We start from the raw sequence: 13,817 nt of genomic DNA on the forward strand, positions 1-13,817 counted from the left end.
ACTGAATATACAGGTTGATTCTCTTTAATCCAGAGCTCTCGCAGTTATCCAGACAACCAATTATCATGAGAGTGGCCAAGTTTCCTGAGGTCCCCTAAAGTTTGTTTTCAGCCACCAGTCCTGGGGGTTTCTGTCCCGTGATGTCATTCAGCTGTAATTTACCACTAAATGTCTTCTAAGAGCCCAGTAAGCAGTGGAAGTGTTGGTAATGCTGCTAAACAATACTGACATCCCGTAGTCCAGCAAATTCTCTTGTTCGGCACTGGTCAGGTGCCAAGGGAGCCAGACTACAGAGGTCAAACCTTTAATTGATTATGGGTAAGGTGCAGTGTTCCCTCTAAGATGAGTGCTTGGGCAACCAACCAGAAGAGATTCAGGTGCTGCCCAGCTGATTAGCAGAGTACCCAAAACCAGCAGTATGGTCTTCTGCTGGTGATGGCCATCCACACATACCTCAGTGCACATGACAAAATTTATTCTGCATGTAGATGCAAAATATAAAAAGGAACATTGGTAAGGTGCCATTTTAATTTAGACCATTTTCCAAAACTTCCAGAATTTAAACAACAAATCAAGGGACTATATTTTCAAAGGCATAAACTAAGACAGATGCTGTTCTCAAGTTGGAAGATGCTACAACAGGGAGGGCATCTGAAAGGTTTTTCTCTTGTACTGTTTATAAACTATTTATATCAAGCAATATGAGCAAACAAAGGCCATATTTTAAGCAAATAACTATTAAATACATAAAAAATTTTTACAGTTTAAGTTAGTTCTAATTACTACAGTGAGCTTATATGTAAACAAATGCACCTTTCTAATATAAACCATCTTAACTAATCAAAAAGACTCAGATACTTTTTTTTATAGAAGTACACACGTAGTATCTGAAAGTATGACAAAAAGGATGATACTTGTGGTTCTAAGCTACCATTCTTTACTTCACATCTGAATTCACACAACTTAATTTGGGAGTATTTGAAATGCCTTATATATACACGTGTCCACAATGTATTAGCACATCAAGCCAAAATATTAGAACAGAGTGCTAGTCGATGAGCATAAAGAAATGGAACTGCTATAAAAGCTACCTCAGATCACATAAAAGAGTAACTGGGAGCAGCTGGATGAAACTGAGAACGGGATAGTTGGGCTGACTACCCTGGAAACCCATGAGGGCACTCTTTATATCCTCCTGGATACACAGGTGGAAAATACTGACCTTATCAATTGAATATTCTCTTCAATGGAACTGGTGGAAGCTCCATCAAGGAGACTTAGAAGTACACTGGCCCAAAAAGTGGGAGCCAGTCCTGCACCTGCAGGTCATCCAGCCCATTTCGGTATGTATTTTTTTTATTTCTAACTTCTATTGTCTGACTAGCCAATAAAATTATTTTCATTACGTACCTCTGTTTGAAGATTGTGTAACTATGTTTCCCTGCTGATAAAACTAGCAAGAAACCAGTAAGAATACTTTTTAATATTTTAACTTTATTGGCTTATGCAATAAGAAAAGCAGAATTACAAGTACAGTGACTTACATCCTATTACATCACAAAATGAGCCTTAACTAAGAACACTAGACACATTACCTATACTTTTTTAGGAGACCCCTGGCATGCAACATTCAAGGGCCAACAGCTTGTCCTTTTGCAATACAGTTGATAGCTAAGTCTAGCTTTAGGAAGTCAATGTTTAATATAGGAACCAAAGAAGTCTGCTTTAGCTTGCTGCAACTTATGTTTCATGTATTCAAATCATGAGTACACATATGCACCCATTCTCCCAAGAACTCTGTCTATAGGTCCCCTTAAAAATATATTAAAATGCTCCTGAATCAGCAAGTACGCTGTACGAAAGTATAAACTTTGCTTTGTCAGTTTAATTGAACTTAGAATTACCTTTTGATGCTATAACTGCATTTTCATTATAAAAAAAATTTAAATTCTATCTTTGTACGAATTTACGCATTTACACCATGCACATTAACTTTTTTCCTGAAAAGACAGTATTGCAGAAAACGACTTCAATAAGAAAGAAAAACCAATACCATAGAAAGTCCGATAAGCTTCACTGTATCCACTTCTGGAGCTCAAAGGTAGTATAAACGGTCTGAGAGTGACAGATTTGGTTCTCTGTGAATGCTCTGACCCACAAGAAAAGCCAGTTTATGGGCATACTGGCAGGGAGCAGGCACTCTGATAACACCCTAGAGAAATAAAAATCCATTTAACAAATAGTGTTTAGCTTTTACTGAATGTTCTAACAAAAATTGAAATTCAAAAGTTTGTATTTGACATTTGCTTTCCCTTAGTGCCAAGTATATTGTATAAATAAGTATAAAATTGTGTACATATAGTTATATAGGTTTTGCATACGTAAAAATATCCACACAGAAATGCTTGTTTCAGATTTGCCTGCCACACACACTACATAAACACAAGTCACATTAACTCAATATTGAGGCTGTACAGTTGAAGTCAAAGTCAGAAACTGCATATACTTAACATACCTAAATTATTGTACATGCTATGTACTTTAAACTACAAAACCCACAAAGATAATGTTAGATGCTGGAAGAAAAATTATTCATCGGTAGAGTCAGTTTATTGAGTCCCTGCTTCCACCCTGCTTCAGACCCTTGTTTCCTTTAAAACCAACAACTTCTTGTAATACAAGAAAAGGGAAGGATGTAAGAGGGTCAGATGCAGGAGCTGTTTTGGAGACTCTCTTAGCTGAAAGCAAGCCCAAGGCATGGCAACTAACTGCTGTTTTTAAGATGTAGTGAAGCTTTCACTAAGACTTCAGACTATTGAACATAGAAAAGTGGGAACAATATGTCTAAAATGAGTGGGGGGGAGGGACTGAAGGCTTAAAGATGGAAAAGAAAACACATTAGCTCTCCAAAACCAGAGAGCTGAACCCTCAGTCACCTTTCAGATTACAAATGGATACATATGAAGTACAAGTTAACAAAAGAACATTATTCTATTATGTGCTATCATATGAACCTTTAATTTCTGCAGTTCCCAAACTTGGTTTTAACTGTACAACCTTTCTTAAGCTAGCCCCCCTCCTCGCTCCCCCCCCGCCAACAGACACACACTAAGTTTACCGCTATGTTTGAAAACTCACAAAGAAAAAGGAAACAGGTGCACACTGCTAGATGCAAAAGGTAAGACTTTGTAAGTCCTGAACTAGTATCTGAACACTTCATGGAAGAGACAGTGTGGTATTTATGAATACTATACCTAAAGCTTTAATACTATGCCTACAGTTCTCAAATGCGAGCCAAAGACCTTCTCCAAAGACCAGCCAAATATGGGAAAGTCGTCCTACTGCAATCTCAGGAGAGGATAAGACTGTACTACTGTCCTTTCCCAGCACCCTGCCTGTGCCCCAAAAAAGTCCACATTCTACAGATTAGTAAGAATTATCCAGTAGTATTTAAGTTCTTTGGGGGCACAAAGATAAAGTTAAGTAAGTCTCTCATTGGAAAAATGTGATCACGTACAGACTGCAAGGACTGTTTAGGCTAGAGACAGCTGCTGAGAAAGTCAGCTTAAAATCACTTTAAATCTTTATGGGTGCATAAAATCTTTGGCTACAGTTACAGTGTCGACAAAACACATCATCCATTTACACACAAAGTGTCTTTTGTCGACAGAATATGGACAAAATCTGGCACCTTTCCCTGACAGGGTTCTGCCTCTCCACTACAAGGCATAACGCCTTCATTGAAACATTGCTGTCGACAAAACAGCTGTGTAAATGCCCCCAGGGGGCCTCTCTCAACAGACAGGGCATCTCAGCAATGAGCAGCCCTGTCTGCTGTGATTCCGGGTGCCTATTTTGTCAAGAGAGCAGCAAAGCAGTCCAGCTGCTCTGTTGACAGAGCAGAATGCTCTCCCAATTCACTTGTGTGGCCACACACTGTCAACAGAAGTTTTGTTGGGAAATCTCTTCTGAAGTGACTTCTGTTGACAGAGCGCTGTAGTGTAACCGTAGGCTTTAGGCTTTAAGGCCAAATAATACCCAGGCCATTACTCCAGAAACAAAAACTCTTGTTCATACTCAGTATGCAATTTTTTTTTTTTTTTTTTTAATTCATAGCCCTCTCACCCCACCCCTTCAAGATTTAGACCCTGAACCTCATTATAAGGGCTACATGACTCAATACTATCACTCCTGAATAAGGAAAGGGCAGCAATGTTTGTGTTTTACATTTATGCATTGCAGAAGCAGATACTTACTGGCCAGTTATAATACATGTGGCATAGCTTGTAAGTTAGACGTTGCATATGATCTGGTTTCAGTGCACTGCTGTCATAGATTACATTGTAATGGGTTGGTGAAACACTACCACTTCTCACAGCCTGACTCACAATAAAAAAATCATACCTGTAATTGAAGAAAAAATTTCAAACCAGAAGTTGTACTCAAATCCAAGCCCATCACATAAAAAACAGAGAGTTTGCCATCAATTCAATTTACCAGACGTATTTTGAAAAATCTATTTGCCTGTGTAGAACTACAGCATGGCAAAGCACCAAAGGAAAGTGAGAAAAAGAAAGCAAGTTTTATATACATTATGGGCCATGAAGGTCATCCAATACAAAAACTCTCTTCCATTGCCTTTAACTTCGTCAAGCTTCAACTATTCAGGCTGAAGTTTTACATCCCACAGGTCTTTCTCATATGGTTATTGACAAAATTTCACCCAAAATGGTTCAACTGCTTCCAAGAATGAGGGCATGGAAAAAGATACATTGTTTTGACCGAATTAATTTTTGAGATCTCTCTGAACTGCTGTACAGACTAAGCTCTGGAGCTGGGACCTGACATTTAAAATCTAGAACATTACAAAGCCATGTGAGAATCTGCTCAAATTTGGGCAATCTGAGTCTGAAAAACTGCAATTGCTAAATAGAGAGAGAATTTAACAACTAAACTCTCAAGAGAGATCCTTTTCCTTTCCACATGGGGCACAGTGAAGCCTATCGTTAAAGCAGTACTTTTCCTTTAAGTGCTAGTCTGAGTGGCTGCCACCTGTCTGGGGTCTGAGCCCAGACATCAGAACTTCGAATTGGAAAACTGTCTTGTCTCTGATCTCAGTTCCACCCCATCATACTGGACCCACGTAACACTGAGGAGGAAGCTACCCAGTTCAACTGCAGACAGGTAACAGATGGACTGATGAAGGGAGTAGAGTAGGACAAGGAGGCTTGGGAGCAGGGGAGAGAGACTGGGGATGGGGACATGAGGAGTGCAGACTGGGGGAAGAATAGACCGCTCAGACAAGGTGCAGAAGTGGGTAAGTGCAACTGGCTATGTAAGGAGATGTACTTGAAGTCTGGGAATCGGGGAGAGGGGCAGAGTAAAATTGATCCTGCAAGCGGACAGAGACAAGAGATACAGGTGTAACAAACAGATCTGGGGTTAAGCTTATGAAGGTCTGTCAATTGAAGCAGAAGCACCACCTTCATTAGGAGAGGTTTAAGGTAATAGTACCTTTCCTTTTTTTCCTGGGTCAGAAATTCCAGCAGATGGGACACCTCTGTTTGATGCCCTTCTCCCAAACACTTCAAACAGGAATTGTGAGGATTGTCCCTAAGCAGAGACTTGCCACAGCTCATGAAACTGCAGCATACTCCAGTCTGGATAAGGAAATGGGAGATAGGGATCCCCCACTCCCCCAGCCCCTTGCAGGACCACCCATCAACTTATACTCTAACTAGAGCAGAGCAGGAACAAGAACAAACTATGGCTAAGTGGGCACTTGCACTACGCAATAGTGACCAGCTCCAGTGATCATCATTGGCAGTAATAAGGGACTGAGCAGGCAGTGGGTCACCCATGGTGTATATAAGCAGCCATACTGGCACAATCCAATGGGCTCCAAGACAACCTGATAGGTACTGCTAAAAAAAAACTACCAATTGTGCACATGACATGCACACGCACCTATCAGTCTGGACATGAGCAAGTACTCAAAGATGATCTATAGAGATATCATCTGAAACTTTATTCTTTTTAAAAAGCGCTACCAAGAATAGTGAGAACAGAAGAAGATCTTGAAGTGGTTAAGATATACACACTGTACTTGAGAGTAACTTCTGGGTTCACCTACTCTGAAGATGCTACAGCCAAATGTTTCTACAATCATGGTATGTGAATCAGACAAAGTACTTCTATAAAACATTCCTCAGTTTACAAAGATGACAGAGGCTCAAAAACAATTGATTAAGTGCCTCTCCACTCTCAAGTTAGGAAGAAGTGCAAATGAAGTACTTAAACTATGGATGGAAAGAATGTTGCCACAAACTTCTTATAACCAAGATTCAAAAGTGCAATGTTAGTGACATTATTGCAGTATTTGGTTGGATTATTAAACAAGCAACACACTTCAAACACTCCTATCTTTGAATGTATTTATATATCCCTCCCAAACGGTAGATTCCACTTTATGCATCTGAGGAAGTGGGCTCCATCCCATGAAACCTTATGCCCAAATAAATGTGGTGTTCTTTAAAGTGCCACAGGTCTCCTTGTTGTTTTTGCTGAAACAGATGGACATGGATACCCCTCTGAAACACTTCAGACTAGATGGCAGAAAAGAACTTTCAAATGTTACAGAAAACAGAGCCTATTCAGATATTTGGTCCACGAATACAATCTGGGAATCTGTCACACATATTGCTCCTACAACATATGGAAAGATCCTTTGTAGAACACAACTTCTGACTCCTTTTAGCTTCTTGTCCACTTCAGAATCCTACAACTTCTGCAGCATGCCACAACTTATGCTTTCATAGATATACATAGCAGTACTTTGTGTGCTAGCTAAACATTTCTCATTCCTAATAATTTGAAGTTCAGGGTGGTAACTACTGAAGGTATTTTGATTTTCCCAAAATTTCTGCCCCCCCACCCCCCAAAAAAAAAATCTTTGCCCTTTCAGCTTTCAGAAATGTTACATTCTCTTGGTATTACTCAGACTTGCTCCCTACTTACATTCAAAGTGTTTTACTTAAAAATTCATTACTGTTAGCAGCAAAGAACAGCGGTATCGGAGAACTAATACAATTATTTATCACTCATATACCAACACAAATATTCTATGACCAGATTTAAGTTATCACTGGGAGAAAAAGCAAGATGTTCATATTCTAGATTAGGTTTTCAAATGGTGGACAGCAAGAACTTGCACACTGAGAAAGTACAATACAGAAATTTACATAAGTGTTCCACCTAGCATTGCCGCTATTGAAAAATAGCTAGTCACATCTTAAATTAAGTTTGTTAGGTATCAGATGGTGACAGTCTAACCTTTAATACCTTGTATTTGACCTACAAAAAGAAATCTTGATTCAAACTTGCAATAGCGTAAATTACGGTAGCTCATGCATCACCATATAAGTAAGCCCAAATATTTATGATCCAGCGCAAGTTTATATGAATCTAACTTCAACTGGTTATAGAAGTTACATGAAAAACATCACCTAATTCTATTCTCCTGTCAATGATTTTTCCCCTACTGTATTCTTGTACTTGTCTAGGCTATTTGCTTTTAATTCTTGCAGGGCCCTTGGTAATTGTGAGTACTTGGTTTTCAGACAGCTTCATTTCAATGTTTTCCATCCCAGCTCCAGACTGAAGATAATATTTAACAGCACAATTGACTAATCTTTTGGCACCTCCAAAATGATCAGCCACAGCTCACCTGTATTCTTGGTTTATAATCCATTAACAACTCCAGCCATTTTGCAGTGGTCAAATCTAAGGCCAATAGAATTTTCCTCCACATAAGATTTCGTAAGGCACTGAACTATGGAAGTTTTATTTTTACTGAAATTTAAATAACTTCTCCATTTCCTTTATCTACAATCTGCAGTGGGATAACAGCATAAACGTGTTAACAGTACACCAAATTTGGTGTATCCATTTCTTTTGAGTGAGCATCAGATTCCATTTTTGATAGCAGGATGCAAGCCAAATAATTCACTCATTCCATCAAAGAGCTGTTATCTAGAAAGCATTACTTACCATTCTGGTCGGGTAACCTCTATATCAATAACTGTACCAGGGGGTGGATTCTGAAGTCTTCCACCAGCTTGTGCAAAGAACCTTGTATTCACTCGTTTCTTCACTACTATTACTGTAAGTCTTGGGCTAGAAAAGATTATGTGGACATTAGAATTCTCACATATAGTTCTTCAAAAATAAATTTTGGGAACTACATCTTTGCAACTATGCAAGTGCAAAAGTTGTTAACAGCTAGGACCATAAATTCCCTATGATACTTATACTAAATAATGTTTAATCTCTCCCTCATTTTAGATATGTTCAATATAGCACACATCTATTAGCATCACTAAAAAGACATGCAGAAAAATATTGACAGATGCTAAATAGAGAAGAAGAAAAATATTTGTCATCATCACTGGCAGTAACCAGTCCATTTTTGTTCCGCATGATGTTCTGTTCCAGTGGCAGGTTCAATATTTAGGCGTACCAGCATTGACTGATTTAGAGCTAATTTAAGGTTACTACACAAACTACTGAAGATGCAGGACTATGAGAATGCAAATAACTGAAAAAGACAAAAGAATGATTAACCTAGAATTCACATGTGGTCAGGATAAGGTGTGACTGGACAGTTCAAAGAGAGACCATAATTTACACATCTATTGAGGGCGTAACATCAAACTTGTCAAAAGGGTTAACAATATCGTTACTGGATTACCTGGTTATGTCTATTAATATTAGGTATGCTCTTCATAAAAAGAATACACAATACAATAAAATTCAATGAGCAAGAAAAGAAGTTATTCCCCTGGGTAGTAATGATGGTTCTTCCACGTCTCCCCATGGATGCTCCACATCAGGTGTCGGGCTGGCCCCAACGCTGCAGATCAGAGATTTGCAAAGCAGTTGCTGTTTGGATCATGCATGTGCATTTCTAGACACATGAGTGATCCTTGCTGAGCTACTTCCTCTAAGCTGCCTCGGAAATATGCATCTGAAAGAAACTCGGAAGCGGAGAGGATGGACGGGTAATGTACCACCGATGGGGACACATCTTCAAGAAACATCATTACTGACCAAATGACTAACTTCTCTTTCTTCGAGTGGCCCCTATGGGTGCACCACATCAGATGACTACTTAGCAGTGACTCCCCTCAAAATATAAGGAGGGAGGGAACCAGGGTTAGGTGTCATCACCCACCAAAAGTATGGCTGTCAAAAGACTCGTCTTCAGGCATCTGGTGATGTATGACATACTGCTTGGCCAAATGCGTTCTAGGACAACCACGTTGCTGCTCAGCAAAATGTCCTTCAAAGGTTATCAGAGAGGTAGCTGAGTTAGCCTGTATCTTAAAACAGCAAGAAGTCCTGTGGCACCTTATAGACTAACAGATAATTTGGAGCATAAACTTTAGTGGGCAAAGACCCGCTTCGTCAAATGCATCTGACTCCTGCATCTGACAAAGCGGGTCTTTGTCCATGAAAGTTTATGCTCCAAGTTATCCGTTAGTCTATAAGGTGCCACAGGACTTCTTGTCCTTAAAAGGAATGCCCTTGAAGAAGGCTGTGAATGCTGCTATTGCCCCAGGAGAGTGAGCTTTAGGAAGGACAGGCAATGCTGTCTTCCTTAAAGGATAAGCACATGCACGAAGTGATGAAACATTCAAGATTCTCTGGGACAACAGCACCTCACCCTTAGATCTCTATGCAAGGGACACTAAGTCTGTTTTTCAAAAGGGCTTTGTTTCTTCTAGATAAAATGCTAAGGCTCTTCTCACATCCAGAGACTGAAGTCTTGTCTCCTTACTCAAAATATGCGGTCTCCAGTAAAAAAGACAAAAGTACGATCAGCTCGTTCAATTGGAACTTGGACATCACCTTTGGAATGAAGGCATGGTGTAACCAGAGCGTCACTGCCTCCTTAGTAAATATCGTATATGGCTGAGAGGCCATCAGGGCAGCTAACTCACTAACTTGACGAGTGGATTTGATAGCCAGAAGGAACACTGTTTTTAAGGTAAGTAGATGTCATGGAATAGTCACTAATGGTTCGAACAGAGGCCTGGATATTGTATCCAGAACTAGGTCCAGACTCCAAGGAGATGATATAGGTTTGCGAGGAGGGTACAGGTTGGAGAGACCTTTTAGAAAGCATGTTGTGTTCAGGTGCGCAAATACCAACGTCCCTTCAGTTGTGTCTCTACAGGCCGAGATGGCGACTAAGTGCGCCTTTCGAGGTGGCAGAGCAAGGCCTTCTTGATTAAGATAAAGTAAGTAGATTAAAATGGACTGTATGGGGCCTTCTCCCAGATGCACGCCCCCTGTGGAACACCATGCCACAAAACTTTTCTATTTATAAGTCTTTGTCATAGAAGGTCACTGACTGTGCATCAGAATGTGCTTGACCCGCTCAGAGCCACAAGGTCTCCAAAGCGACAAACGAATTATCAACCAAGCCATAAGGCAAAGTACATGCGGTTGTAGGTGCATCAGCGACCCTTGGTTCTGTGTAAGCAGCCCAGAACAACGGGGATTGGCCGTGCAGGGCATGCTAACATGTGTAGCAGAATCGGGTACCGGTGCTGTCAAGCCCAAGACAGGGCTATGAGGATCACATTGGCCTCCTCTAACCTGGTTTTCTCCAATACTTTGTGGATGAGGACTAATCAGGGGGAAAGGGGTAAAAAGAGGACCTTTCCATGGGACAAATAAAGCATCACTGAGAGATCAATGGCCTATGCCTGCCCGGGAGCAATAAAGATGACATTGGTTGTTGCTATAGGTTGCAAACAAGTCTATGGACGGAATGACTCCAGCCCAAAAAATGCAATGGACATCAGATCATATCTCCCATCCATGATCTCGTGCACTGTCTGCTCAGCAGATCGGTCGTGGTATTGCTAACACCAGGTAGGTATGAGGCCATCAGTGCTATGCCATTCTGTATGTACCAGTTCCATAATCGAAGGGCCTCTGCACAGAGAGAGTGGGATCTCACTGCCCCTTGCTGATTTATATAATACTTTGTAGTAACATTTTCAGTGAAGATTCTCACCAAGGCGCCTCAAATGTGGGCAAGCATTGAATACTGCTCTTAGTTCCAGACGGTTTATATGAAGAGCCATTTCTCATCGAGACTACTGGCCCTGGACTGACATATTGTCCATGTGAGCACCCCAGCCTATGCTGGATGCCTTGGTAGTTATGAATACAGCAGGTCTGGGTTGGTGAAAGGTAACCCCCAATAAAAGATTGCTGGGTCTTGTCCACCACCGCAGGGATAGCAACAGCTGTGTGGGTGGGAACACTCGTTTGTGAATTGTGTGCCTCGGGGCACATCCACCATCGCCAGCCAATGCTGCAGATATCAGAAATGCAGCCTGGCATTCTATACTACATATGTAGTGGCAGCCACATGACCCATCAACTAAACAGGTCATCACAGCTCTGCAGTGCAGGTAAATGAGCACCTTGATTAAGGACTAATTGCTTGAAAGTGCTGGACCGGTAAGTACACTCTTGGTTTTTGTAAACTGACAATGATACCCAACGATGGGAATGTCTCCGTGGCGACAGATATAATCCAAAGGATGTCCAGTGGGGAGCATCCCTTGAGAAGACAATCATCCACACATGGGAATATTGTAATGTCTAGGCAACACAGATATGCTGACATCACAGCAAGGATCTTGGAGAGAACCCTGGGTGCTGTCGAGAGGCCAAAGGGCAATACCCTGTATTGAAAATGTTCTGTTCCCACTGTAAACCGAAGGAAGTGTCTGTGAGCCAGGTGAATCATACGAAAATATGCATCCTGTAAGTTGAGGGCTGCGAGCCAATCTCCACTGTCCAGCGCAGTGCTTATGGAAGCAATAGTAGCCATCTTGGAAGTGTTGCTTGCATAGGCAACAATTTAACACCCCGAGGTCCAAAATATGGGTCTCCATCCCAGTCTTTCTCCATAAGAAAATAACGGGAATAGAATCCTTTCCCTCTGAATTCGTGAGGTACCTGCTCCACTGCTCCTATGATGAGGAGGTGGTTGAGCTCTTGTCTAAGTAATGTCTCCTCATGAAGGAGTCCCTGAAGAGGAACATGGTGGGTGGAGTAGTGGGCAGTACAGTGCAGAACAGAATGGTGTAGCCTGCTGAGATTATTCCAAGTAGCCGCTTGTCTCTGGTGATCTTGGACCACTGATGGCAAAAAAGGGCGCAGCTTATAGTGAAAGAGATGTTGGGCTGGTAGTTTCCACTGGACCATAGAGATGGTGCCACACACCTCGGAGGAGTAAAAGTTGCTGCCTTGGGTTTTGCGTAGGTAGGTTATGCTGTTGCTGGTTACATCTTCTAGACAATCTATGAGGTGGTTGTGATTGATCTCATAACCCCTCTGCTGGTAAGGCTGCTTTTGGTATGGGTAACTGTATCATCTCTGATATGGGTAATATCTTTCTTTTGTACAGTCATGTATATATGCCTGGGGTTCTGAGAGTTGTTCGAGAATCTCTGCTCAAGTGTAATAGAGCATAGTTTCAGCAAATAAATTGCTTTTGTCAAAAAGCAGGTCTTCCATCTTAGTCTGTAATTCCTTAGGTACCCCTGAAATTTAGAGCCAGGATAGTCACCTCATAACAACAGTTGTTGCCTTGGAACAGCATCATCATCAGTGACCTTTAAGGCTATCTGTACTCCTGTCCAAGATGCTGCATAACCTTCCTGAACAATCGCCTTAAGGATAGGCTTCTTAGAGTCTGGTAAGCGGTCCATGAGGGTTGCTACTTTCATATAGTTATCAAAATTATGGATTAGTCAAGTGCACTGGGTAATTAGCTATGCACGATAACAGGGGAGACAAGGCATAAACTTTTCGCCGTAACAGATCTAGCCTTTTGGCATCCTTGTCAGAAACTGGATTTATACTAAGGTACTTTGGACCTCTCTTGGGATGATTCTACCACCAGCGACTTTAACTGTGGATGGTTATAAAGGAATTCCATCCCCTTGGATAATACAGAGTACTTTTCGTCTGATCTCGTTAGTGGCCGGGATGGAGGCAGGATTCTACCAAACCTTATTCGGTTATGGCATCATCCAACGGAATGGCAAACTTGGATGATGCTGGGGGTCTCAAGTTCTTTAAAAGTTTGTTGTTTCTCCAGGGTTTCAGCTATTTGAATATCCTGACTTTGAGTCACCCATTTAAACAGCTCCTGAAATTGCTTCAAATCATCAGGGGGGAAGAGTTGCCAGAGATAACTGCCTCATCTGGGGATGAAAGGAGATATCTAATAAGCATCCATGTGTTCCTCTGCTTCCCTGGTTGGTTGGTTGTCAACTCTGAGAAGATGGCAATTACAGATTGGGCCTGTGGCGGAGACAGTTGTGATGGCAGCATTAAAAGGGTAGCTGAATGCCTGTACCCTTGTCTTGACAAGGGAGAGATCTCTCTCCATCTACAGCGATAGTGGTATCGCTGATGATGGCCCACAAGTGAACATCCAGAGATGAGGAGTGAGAAAGCACCTCCTGCGCCCATGGTGATGGTAGGAATAAGGTAGGTATGACAGTCTCAAAGATGATGGAGGTGCGGGGGACCTGCAATAGACATGGCTGTAGGTATGATGTGGTTGCTCCAAAATGGGGGAGGGTGGTCTTAGGAATGGTGATGGAGGAGACAATGGACACTGAAACAATGATGGCACCAGGGGGAGCAAGGAGACATGGGCTGGGGAGAGAACATAGCCAAGATCTGCGATTGAGGCGATGGACTACAGTGCCGAGTTTTGG

The 13,817-nt window shown here is 41.5% G+C and overlaps 1 protein-coding gene across 1 annotated transcript in view; it reads right to left on the minus strand.

The window, feature by feature from the left end:
• Positions 1-1,503: 1,503 nt before the first annotated feature.
• The window catches only part of PIWIL1 (piwi like RNA-mediated gene silencing 1), an 87,146-nt gene continuing 74,832 nt past the window's right edge, over positions 1,504-13,817 (minus strand). The window contains exons 18-20 of the mRNA XM_075012494.1: positions 8,050-8,175; positions 4,257-4,404; positions 1,504-2,212 (exon numbers count right to left, since the gene is read on the minus strand). Of these exons, the coding sequence (XP_074868595.1) occupies positions 2,096-2,212; positions 4,257-4,404; positions 8,050-8,175 (391 nt within the window). The 3' untranslated portion in view covers positions 1,504-2,095. The remainder of the gene's footprint in view (positions 2,213-4,256; positions 4,405-8,049; positions 8,176-13,817) is intronic.

This window comes from Carettochelys insculpta, chromosome 18, assembly GCF_033958435.1.
Source record: "Carettochelys insculpta isolate YL-2023 chromosome 18, ASM3395843v1, whole genome shotgun sequence".
In the NCBI taxonomy this organism is placed as follows: Eukaryota; Metazoa; Chordata; order Testudines; family Carettochelyidae; genus Carettochelys; species Carettochelys insculpta.